At 43.1% G+C, this 12,040-nt stretch overlaps 1 protein-coding gene across 1 annotated transcript; it reads right to left on the bottom strand.

Moving 5' to 3' along the window:
* Nucleotides 1–4,471: 4,471 nt before the first annotated feature.
* LOC109780554 (annexin D5) lies at nt 4,472–9,682 on the bottom strand. Its single transcript, XM_020339140.4, has 7 exons — nt 9,322–9,682; nt 6,911–7,056; nt 6,445–6,663; nt 5,908–6,123; nt 5,732–5,821; nt 4,910–5,110; nt 4,472–4,806 (listed from the first exon to the last, which is right to left on the bottom strand). The coding sequence occupies exons 1-6, from the start codon at nt 9,395–9,397 to the stop codon at nt 4,910–4,912; spliced, it is 948 nt and encodes a 315-aa protein (XP_020194729.1). The 5' UTR covers nt 9,398–9,682; the 3' UTR covers nt 4,472–4,806.
* Nucleotides 9,683–12,040: the final 2,358 nt, after the last annotated feature.

Raw genomic sequence — 12,040 nt, 5'->3', positions numbered from 1 at the left:
TTGCCTCTAAAAGAAGGAAAAAAAGAAGAGAAAATGTGTGTTTTTTTTCATTTCTGAGAGCCATGGCCGTGCCTCTTGCGGATACAAAACCTTGCCTCTCACGGAAGCAAAACCGTACCACTCACTGAAGAAAAAAAATAAAAAATACATTTTTTTTCATTTCCAAAAGGTACGGCCGTGCCTCTTGCGGGAGCAAAATCGTGCCTTTCACGGAAGGGAAAAGGAAAACATGTTTTGTGCCTCTCGTGAAAGCAAATCCGTACCTCTAGCGAAAGCAAAAAAACATGTTTTTTCTGTTTTCGAGAGGCACGACCATGCCTCTTGCGAAAGCAAAACCATGCGCTCGTGGAAGTAAAATCGTGCCTCTCGCAGAAGCAAAAAAAATATTTTTTTCTCAAAAAAAATCATCCAAAAGCTAAAAAAGACCGGTGTAAAATAAAAAAGGTGAAAAAATCAGAAAAATAAAAAGTCTAAAAAAGGAAAACACGTGCAGAAAAATAAAAATAAAATAAAATTCGGAGAAAACGTCCCGATCTTGACACGTGGCGGCGGCTGAGAGCACGTCAAGTGACGTACTCTCAACCCACCCTGAAGTGATTGTTGGAAGGCTCCAAAGAAGCGATCATTAACTAGTTGCTCTCAAGCGAATGGCACCACGCCGTGCTCTCACGTGTGAAGACTCTGGGCCAGCGCAAATAGTGAGCTCAGACAACACTGGCCCGTTGGATCGGTCTCAGTCCCAACAGCATTTTTCGCGCTAGCGTTTGACTCTCGCTCGATCACTCGACCACCGCCCGAATGATCGATGGTCGACGCTCCGGACGGCGGTGTGCGCGCCAACGGCGAGGCCACCTCCTCCCACTCATCTTCCGGCGAGGAGCATGCTCCCCCGGCCGTACTCTGCGGCTTCGTCAACGGTGGCCAGCCGCTGCCCCGACGCCCCCTGGACGAGGCGACGCGCGCCGGTGAGAGATGGTGGCCGCGCCAGACGACGGAGGACGCCGCGCGCCGCCTGGTGACGTGGACTAGGGACGGCGGCTCCGTCCGCGCGCTGCTCGTCGTGTCGGTGAGCCTCCGCTTTCATAAACCCAAGGACACCATGATTTGGATCGCGCCAGCAGCTATAACATCATTGATCCCCCGCAGGTTGGATCCGTGGCCTCCGTACCACTGACTGTCCTCCTGGTCTTCACGTTCCTCCTCGCGGCGGCGACGACGACCGCCATCGTCACTTCGATCGTCATGTCCCTGGCTGCCGCCGGAGGATTCATGTCTGTGCTATTCGCTTTCGCGGCGGCGATGTACGTCGGGGCAGTGTCAGTCGCCATCCTTGTTATTTCAGCAACGACCGTGGCAACAGTCGTTGCCATCACGATTGCCAGTGGTACGTCTAAAGTTTCATCACTCTTGCTTGAAACGCTTCTTGTTTTTTGGGGTGGTCCTCGACCTCTCTTTTTGCGAAAAAGATCTAGATATGTTATAAAAGTTCATCATAAGTACAAAGCACCTCAAATCAATATTCGGTAGGTTATAAGCTGGTAACAACGTGTTGTCAGTTGGTTGTTCGTTCCGAAATGGTAATCAGATGTTCACCTTCAAAAATGAAGTAGTGGTTAAAAGTATTGTCTGAAAAACACGTTAGCAACAGGCACCAGGTCAAGTACAAACTGGGATGTGGTAGGCATGAATATGGTTCTTCAAATAGGAACATGAGCAAAGGGTAATAGGGCGTTTAACACAGTTTCCTCCATGGCCCGCGGATTTTTCTTTTTAGATGGTGTTTGAACTGAAACAAGAGCTCTTTAGACATATTTTGCTTATTATCGATGACCTAGAAACATGTGCACAGCTAAATGCAGAACGTTAATCAAGCATATTATTTGCAGCAATCCGTCTGACCATGCATACCATTGCAGGTTGGGTCGCGTTCTTCTGGATTCTTTGGTTTTCTGCTAAGAGATGCATGGGCCTTGCTTAGTTCTAAGAGATCAGTAGGCACGACAAGCTAGCGATCAGATCTACGGCTGTCTGTATAAGATAGATAAATCATTGCAATGATGTGAACCATGTGAAGCTAGGCATCTAGCTAGCTATGTGAATAATAGGCTGCTCTTTCTTTACAACAGCGTAGATCAGGGATTCATGTAAAGTTCGTCCTGGCATATGATTTTGTTGTTAGTTTTCAGTCTGTGACCCAAATCTTGCTTCATAGGATCGCTTATTCTGAATGTAGAACCTTATTTCTTCCACTAAGGCGGAGTATATTCAATCCGAGCTCTTTTATGGTACCGGGGGGGTTGCATTGGTTGTGCATGTGTAATATGTCACCAAAAGTATACTACAGATTAAGCTTTTCTATACCCCTACTAATAAAGCAAAGTGTGTTTCCCCAATTTTTTCATCCGTTCACTGCCGAATTTAAAGATTTTTTGTACGTGGGCCGCGCGCTGTGGCCCAGCGAAGCCTGCCCACTTATATTTCTGCCCACACAGCTGGGAAATTATATTTTCCGCCCTAGGCGACAAATAGTCGCATTTTCGCACAGGACAACCAATAATGGGCTGGCCCATTTGTTTTTTTTTCTGTGTTGTACATCTATTTTTATTCTCCTTTCCCTATATATTTTTCCATTCCAAGTTAATTTTTCTTTTAGAATTTATTTCATAAATTAAATTCCTAAAAAAATCAGAATAAAAAAACAAATTTTGGAAAATGTTCAGAATTCCAAATTTTTGTTGCTATTTTGAAAAATATTCAGAACTTGCAAAAAGTTTTCCATTTTTTCAAAAAACAATTGTTTTTCAAAAGTGTTAGAGATTTCTAAAAAGAAATTGTCATTTCAAAAAATGCTCCAAATTCGAAAAAAAAATATTGTTTTATTCAAATTTCCGAAATTAAAAATAATGTTCATGTATAAAAGATACACATTTTCTAAAAAACTTATAAATTTTCAACACATGTCCCCGTTTTAAAAAAATGTTCACAAATTCAAAAAATTTCATGTTTTTATGAAAAAAATTGTGTTTTGAGAAAATGTTTGTGAATTTTAAAAGATGTTCCCTTTCATATTTCTTCGCGTTTTTTTAAAAAGTGTACATAATTTTCAAAATTCAAAAACTTCATACCTTAAAATCCCCTCGATTGAAAGGATTGAAAGGAAGAGTAGATTGAATAACTCATCGGCCTTCTCTGGCGTACGATGACGTAAACAACTCTTAAATGCCTTTGATCAATGAATGAAAAAATAGCGGATTTGTTCCTTCACACACGGCGAAACCGAGAAGCTAAATGTTTCTTTTTCATGTGCACGCAGGATTTTACATAATTCTCACTGTCTTTAAATGCAAATTATTTTATCTTCCGTTGCAACGCACGGGCATATATGCTACTTCCTCCGTCTCAGTTTACAGGGCATGCACGTCGTTCTAGGTTGAGAATTTAACTAGCTATATATGTATTATATGTGATGAAAAATATATGTTTAGAAACTACATCCGCTTAAGAATCCAATAATATACTTTTGATGACATATAACTCATATTTAGTTAGTCAAATAGATGACCTAGAACTACGCTCACGCCCTATAAACCGAGATAGAGGGAGTAGTAAATATATATTTTTCGTCACATATACTCCCTCTGTCTCTAAATATAAGCCTTTCTAGAGATTTTAATACAGATTACATATGGATGTATATAGTCCATATTGAAATCTCTAAAAAGACTTACATTTTTTTAAATTATATTTAGGAACGGAGGAAGTAATACATATTTGGTTAGTCAGATTGCCGACCTACGCACATACCCTAGGTAGTTCCCTGTAATGCGTATAACGATAAGCATCCCTATGGTTTTGGGTACATGCCAGGGTCTCCAAATCTTCAGTCTCGAAGCAAAGACTTCACGATGAGATGGCTCCAGCAACAGCGTAATGTTGATCCTGAGAAAACATGGATAGGCCTCACACTCTCAAAGCGAACTCTTTTGTGTGTATCCTCCACAGCCCACATCGACGTACACCACATTCTCTCGATAGTGTCACCATCAGGGCAAACCTTCCGACCACTCGACGAAAAAAACAATTGATGGTTGCAGGTGTGCATTGTGTTAGCCAAGGGATGCGACGAGATATCCAGGGTCTAACACTGCAGCAGTGCAACACCAGCAGAACACCATCGACACACATAACTTTCATAATTTCTCACAATATATAGATGTAATTTTTATTAAGTTGTGGAAAAAAGAAGGATCACATATACCAGGTCTGAAATTTTAATATGTATCAGAATTCAGAACCAGAGGTAAAACCTGGGTTTTTATTTTCTGCATATGAAACACCCACCCCTCAAAAAAAGAAACACCCAAGGATCCTGTTAGTGCCTTTTTTTTATTTTATGTAACCAGGATCCTGTTACTTGGCACAACAGAAGTACATAATGCAACAACTGCAAAAGAAAAAAAGAACCTGGATGTACGCCACTCCTTTTTCTCAATAAAGTTAAATAACAGTGTGAACTTCAGTGAAAGCAGTAAAGCCAAATACAATCATCAAACCAACTGCACTCATAACACATGCCATGAAAGATGGAACCAGCGGCAGCCACTGCACTAGAGTCCCCAGATCCAAATAATATATACACACATTTTAGGCAAGCATAAACCAAGAGAAAGCAGAAATAGTTGTCAGCAAAGCTCCAGAACACAGTGATGACGACGTCATACATTTTGGCCAGGTAGAGTCACTGCGTTTAGGCCTTTAGGGTAAAGTAATGCAACAGAGCAGCGTGTACGGTCGAGGAAACATAGCCTGAGAAATGCGAAGGGTGGAGAAAAACACAAGGTCAATATGAGCACTACCATCTTAATATGTAAGCGGGTACTTTAAAAACAGTAGCACCAGTGAACATTACCTAATGGCTACCAACAAGAGAAAGCAGGAACGTCCGATAACCGCCTGATGTTTCGGAATGGATAGCATCAGCCAACGGCTTTTTGTATTTCTTGTAATATTCTGCCTTGATATACTGCATATCAATCTCAGTCCTTGTTACCACAACCCTTACAAGTGTCTTGTCATCAGTACCTAGACCTTTCATGGACTTCCTCAACACCTGAATTAACATTGTTCAGAAAAAAAAATGACAAGTACCAAAGAAAGAGAACAAAGTCAGAGATAAACAAAATAGAAGCGAGGTCTTGATAAGAGATTTAATAAAGATGTCATAATTTGTATGGTTATCGGTCAATTCATGTAGGACTACTACATGAGCAGATAATAACATTCATGAATGCATAGTCTGGTAGCATATTCCCATAATGATACTAGTGTTCAGACTGGATACTAAATACCGCTAGCACAGTTACGGATTATAGTGGGAAGTTAGGTACAGGTACCAAAGCAATCAAGCCATTGTCTATTCGAAAGTATTTATAGAATATTAGAATATATCACATCAGGATTGTAACTAGATATTCACTGAAAATAGGAAACGTGAAAACAATGTAAACAAGGAAATTCAAGAGTCAAATCCTGCAGGCTTTATGCACAGTATACGATGGGGCAATCAGAAACTAAGAAATAATAGTGTGGCGTGAAAAGGTTAAACTATTGTAATTCATGCTCTGTACAAAAACACCACTTTATCAAAAACATGAAAGCTTGGTTGCTTGCCTCTTGATATCAAATAAAGAAGTTTACATATTCTTTTTGGAGGACAGCACGGGTGAGATACCTTAGCAAAATACTTCGCTGGATTCTCAGCACATCTGAGGATAGTTAACAGAGCAACTTCAAAGTTTCCAGATGTTTCATTCTTCACAACCTACCATCAGTGAAGGAAACTCATTATTACGCTCCAGGAGAGCACCAAAATGTATGTGGGAAGGGAAAACTGAACAGAAGTGTTACCTTCTGTAACGACCGATCATACATGTGACGGTAAGCAGAAGCAACAGCTGCCATGTGTGCCCAGCTGCGCTCAGTGAAGATGCGGATGAAGGTTTTCTCATCTGTGCCCAGCTTTTTCTCACCAGCTTTGTAGAGGTCCTTCGCATCATGTGTCACTATAGTGGGATCAACCTCCGGGCCTTCGTAGCGTGGAATGCCAACATAGGCTAGTAAGATCTGAAATACACATCATATCATTCATTAGCACAAAAATGTACAATTTGGACAGGTGTACCCAAACAGTATACGTGTCTAAACTGTAAGGAAGACCATGCAGCAGATAACCTTGACATCAACATATAATAAAGCGAAAGTACAAAATGATATCAACATAGCATTTCACTAGTAACTGCAATATGCCCGAGAAGAACACAGCAAAATTCTGTGTTTCAAGAAATGATATGTACGAGCACAAGTCCTGAATAGAGAAGTAAGCAATGCAAATAGCTTTCAACTGCCATGCATCAGATGAAGAAGTTACAAATTAAGAAATGAAACCTTCTGATGATCGCCGGATGCTTGCTGACTAATGTCATGCTCAAGATAAGTACCAAACTTTGCATAATATGTCTGTTTCATTATTTGCAGCTGTGATGGTGTCCTGGAACAAATTATATCAGTAGCTGCTTTCAGATCAAGACTTTCAGCACTTAGAGCTTCTTTCAGAACAGTCGCATCACGTCCAGCAGGATCAAGAATCCAGAGCGACAGTGCTTTCTGGAATCATATACCACAAGGTTAGCCGTATACCCATATCTACCACAACAATATTTTGAGTAATTCAACTATATTGAGGACTGGCATAACATAGACTTGGTTAACAAATATAGAACTAACCTATGCAAATCCATACTTTTACTCGGTGAATACTGGTACAACTAATTAAGCATACCTCTTCAGCTAGTATAGCTGTGCAATAGTTTGATTTATCATGCAATAAAGATTTTTCTACAATTTTCCATACCTTGTGGTTTCCACTGAGTTCAGACGATATACGATGTGAAAGTTCCTCAGAATACATAGTTTTGTATTCCTGTTGAATGTATCCACGTTGCATTGAGTCACGGTGAGAAAGTATATTTGAAACTGTTGTACTATCACAGCCAAACCCTGTAAGACCAACGACGAAGTGAAAAAAAATCATAATCAGGATGCAAAGGATTAATTACTTTTAAAGAAGACATATAATGAAGGTTGATTGAATAAATAATGAATCTTATAATTTCAAGTAGAAACATAAAATTTGTGCAAAGAAGTAATTTGCTGAAGCATCTTTTTTAGTAATTCTCACTTGATCACAGCCATCAGGAATTACTAGAGCATATATATTACTCCTACCCTATCTAAAGAATAACTTAGTTTACAGAAACAATAACATTGGTGGTACCGCAGAAACAAACTTCAGTTCATATTGATAAACCGTAATGGTCACTAAATGGAAAATGATGCAATTGTCTTCTCAAATGTATGGTACTAGGGAGCGCAACTCAAATATCATGGTAATAAGGAGTACAACTCGACTAGTCGTGGTACTTGGGGCCAAAACCCAAATAGTTACAACTCTACTGCTACAGAAACTACTATGGCACCATTATGTCACAGGTCGTCCATAACAATAAATTCTTAAAAGACCTTGGTCAGATGCTGAGCCCTTCTTTTTTACTATGAGATCCTGAGCCTTTTATTGGAGCACTTAGCAGTTGACAATTTTCAATTCTAAGCTGTACTGAACACATAGGAGGGCCGAAGCACAGCTGGCGAGAGCAGGGGTGGTTGGCCATGCGGTGCTTCTTCCGGCAGCGCCTAGCTCTTAGGGGTACGGCGCTGTATACTCTCAGGTCTGGCCCTTCTTTGGACTTGTACACAACTTTCCTTTTCTATCAATGCATGAAGACACAATACTTTTTGCGTTTTCTCGAAGTTGGAAACTGTTGGGGTGGTTGAGGGGAGGAGAATCATGAATGGAAGGGAAAAGAAGGAAATAGATAATAATAAAAGAAAAGGAAATCAGGAGACGATATATCAACTTGTGAACCAGAATACCAGTAATCACAACCCTAGCCGCCACCCCTTAACATCCTAGCAGTTTTCACCGGTGAATCATCGCTCACCCAGCTCTAAGGTTGGGGGAGGCTGATTTTTACCAAATCAGCCAGCATAATAATTGTCTTGGTTATAGCGGAGACAAAATCAGCCAGCATAATAATTGTCCTCCTTTGCCTTCGATATGGCGGCCTTGCCTCCAGCGTCGAACGAGATGTGGGGTTTCTGTCACGTCGATCTGGGGTTCCAGAAATGTGGTTTTGTCAACCATGGCATTATGGCAGGACTTCACTTCAGCTCCTTTGGACTTGACGGATCTTTCATGTGGATCCCGGCTTTCAGGAGCAGTGACAAGACAAAGGATCCTCTCCTTGCCAAGCTCGGGGTGATGCCCCGGCCCATGTGCAAAGACTGTTTTCCTGGTTCTGCCCCCACACGGCGGATTACTTTCGTGGTTGATTTTAACGGACTGTGTGTCCTATTCAGGCTAGAGAAGTAATTCAAGAGTTTTGGTTTTCTGAAGAGGAAGACTTTCATTGGTCTGTTTGGCTTTAGTTTTATATTTGCTGTGTTTGTTGTGAATCTTTGTGTCGAAATTACTCTGTCGGTCTTCCAGATAGAGAATTTTCCAAGTCTTGTAATTTGTTTGGCAACCGTTGTTTTGCCTGGTTTAAGCTACAGGTTTCTCGTCAAAAAGAATATAAGTAATCACAATTATTGTACAGGTTATCAGCCCATAAATATTGCCTAAGATCAGATTCTTATTTTTGTGAACCATTAAATTGTAAAAAGAAGTCTATCGGTCTTGGGATAATTTAATTATCGGGTAACCGGCAATTACACGGTTTTGCACTTTGGCCAGAAGAACAGTCGGTCTCTCTGAGACAGAACTTGTCCTCCTTGACCTCATATCAGTCCACTTGGCTCCAAATTAAATCCATAGCAGGTCAAGACACAGGTCCTCAGTCGGTGCAGTACTGCAGTTACCATCACTCACCCGACCATGCTCCATTCTAACCTCCACGTATCTGAACATCTGACGCTCTAAAGTCTCGTAATAACAAATCCACATCAACCAGAATTATTCATAGCAATTTCACATACAAAATAAATGTAAGGGACCGACATCCCTTTTGACCACTGAGTTCAACCCGAGCAGCCGCTAGATGGGAACAGCAATTTCTACCTGGGACGTTCCTCCAGCTCGTCACCTCACCTGAGACCGGCTAATCTCGCGGTCGCGCTTACCCTAGTCTCCAACCGAATCGGTCCAAAAAAAGCGGGATTGAAATGGGAAGGGGGGTAATCGGAGGGGAAAGGCAAGGCGCGGACCTTTGAAGGCCTTGTGGAGGTCGATGGCGTCCTGGCGCGGGTTCGGGGGCGCCGGCGGCAAGGTGAGGCTCGCCATTGCCGACCGAGTTCGATGCGCGCTTCCACCTCCGGCGATTCGATTGGATTGGATTCGATATGGTTGATACGGGAGCAATGAATGGAATTGCAAACGGACGGTGACGCTTTCAGGTTTTCCTTCTTTTTTAGAAGTCTTCTCCGGAAGTGGGGAGCGGTGGACCAGGTCTAGCTGTTTCGGGTGGCCACTCAACCATCGCCATTCGGAACGGAGGGACGGCTCAGCGGTCTATCTCCACGTGGCGTACCGGGCAGCTGAGTCCGTCGCGGCGTCGCCCGTGATGCCAATTGACCTCCACGTCTCGGGAACGACAAATACGCCATGAGAGCATCCCCAATCACGGTACCCCTCAAACGTGCACAGATTGTTCAGTGTTTAGGTGTATTTGTTTTGACCCCTCACATTTTGACAGCTACAGCCTTCAATTTGAACCCCTACTTTCAAGCATTTCAAAGAATACACGGTAACCCGACTCGCTCACGTTGCCCCAAGGGGGCGGCTCGGGCGAACCCTAGCCGTCGTCGCCCCCAACCCACCTCCCCTGCACCCTCCCCGTCGCCGCCGGAAGAAGCTGGCGAGCAAAGCTCGTCCGGCGGATGGCGGTGGCGGGCTCGCCCCTTCTCTCTTTGGGGCGCCCTCCGGCCGATACGCGACGGCGACCCTGGGCGCTAGGCGTTTCGGCGGAGCCAGGAAGCTGGGGCGGCGGCCTCAGGCACTTTCGATGGTGGCGGTGTAACATCCCAAATTTTTAATTTGGAATGTTATACATTAGATCATCATTGCATAGCATATTTTATTGCATTTTGGCAAATCCTCGAAAAACCCTAAGCAACTCAAGTACCCTCGGAGAGAGTTGGGGATTTTCTTGACCTTCCTATTTGATTTTTATCAAATAAGGAAACAAGGATTTTGGTTTTAATTAATTTCTCTCCGAAAGATATTTCATATTAAAATAAATGAGAGGAGAAAATATGACTTCTCCAAAATAATTGAAATATTGGTGGAAAAATATTAAAATCAAATATTTGATTTTATTCGGATTTTATTTGCAATTTTGTTTGCATTAAAAAATTGCACGTTTTCAAAACTGCATTTTTGGGCCAAGAAAAATGTTCATCTCGTTCTAATTATTTTAATTAGACGGAGAAAATTTGTTTTAGAATTTTTGGATTTTTATTTATTTTTTTGTGATTTTTTTAGATTCGGAGAATTATTTAAAATAAAATAAAAACGCCGAGCGCCGACTGGGCCGAAGCCCAGCCGCGCGGCCAGGCCAGCCCGCGCCTCGTCTCCCTCCTGGAGACCGAGACGGAGACGCCGCCGCCGCCCGTGTCCCTCCCGGACTCGTCGCCGCCGCCGCCTTGCCCCCTCATCCACGGCACCCCCCTCCTTTTATACCCCGAGCCCCCCCCCCCCCCCCGTCCTTCTCCTCACCCCGCCGCCCCGACCCGCACCCGTCCCCGCCCCCAGGAGCCTCCCGCCCCGCCGCCTGAAGGAGGAGCCGCCGTACGCCGCCGCCCGCCGCCTGAAGGAGGAGCCGCCGTACGCCGCCGCCCGCCGCCCCGTTCGTCGCCCCCGCCGACGCCCGAACCCCGCCGCCCCTCGCCGCCCTCGCCCGACCCGCCGGAGCCCCGCCGGAGCTGCCGACAAGGTAGCCGAGCCGCCGCCGCCGCCGTGCCGGTTTTCTTTAAAAAAAACGTTCGTTTTTTTTCTAAACCCTAGTTCGGTTTTTTTCGGTTTAATGATCTAGTGAACGTTCACCGACCCGTTCGTTTTAACGAACGTGTTCGTCGGATTGACGCTGTTAACGAACGTCCGTTCGTTTAACTGTTCGTCAGTTTTCTTTTCGATGAATTTTCCGCGATTATTCCAGATCGCGATTTCTGATCAGATTTTCGTTTTAGTTTAACTTTTCGCTCGTTTATCGGAATCAGGCGATTCAAGCGCCTAGAGTTTCGTCTCGAAATTCTCTTTCCGTTTAACCTACTCAAACAAGTTTTTGCTACTATAAAATTTGATTTAGATCCAGATTAGTAAACGAAGCTTGTTTCTTTCGCCGTTTGATTTTCGTTGCTTCGTTTGATTGATTCTTTTTCCAAACCGGAGTTCTTAAGTTGAATTTTCTGGTTATTTCTCTTATTTGAGTTTTACATGTGCATTAGATGAGTACTTATTATTTGCTTTTTTTTACGATAGAGTACCCGGAGTGCGCCGCTTGCTACTTCGAATCGCTAGGTTTCGCGGATCATCAGCAAGGCAAGTAACACTTTGATCATACCCCTTTACTACCCAGTTTTGTTGCATTAGATCAACCCTCAAACATTGCATGGTTAGGATCTAATTAAATTGTGGGTATTGGGAAGTTGAGGTAGTACCCTGTTTTATTATCAAACCCTTGGGAGTTACTTCTACGTTGCTTATATTGCTATGCTATGCTTGTAGACGTGGATTGGGTTTGAAAGATATCCATGACAGATGTGAGATTGTTAATATATGGTTAAACTTAAGGTGGCAACTAAAACTCACATCTGGGTGGATTGAGGTACCTGGGTATTCCAGGATTGCCTGTTTTTTTTTTGGACCGCCACCCAGGTTCAAAAGGATCATGAGATTATTCATGCTAGAAACTTCCGTGTGCAGCCA

The sequence above is a fragment of the Aegilops tauschii genome, chromosome 5 (genome assembly GCF_002575655.3).
Source record: "Aegilops tauschii subsp. strangulata cultivar AL8/78 chromosome 5, Aet v6.0, whole genome shotgun sequence".
NCBI lineage: Eukaryota > Viridiplantae > Streptophyta > Magnoliopsida > Poales > Poaceae > Aegilops > Aegilops tauschii.
The sequence above is the reverse complement of the archived record's forward strand: the minus strand, read 5'-3'. Positions and strand labels throughout refer to the sequence as shown.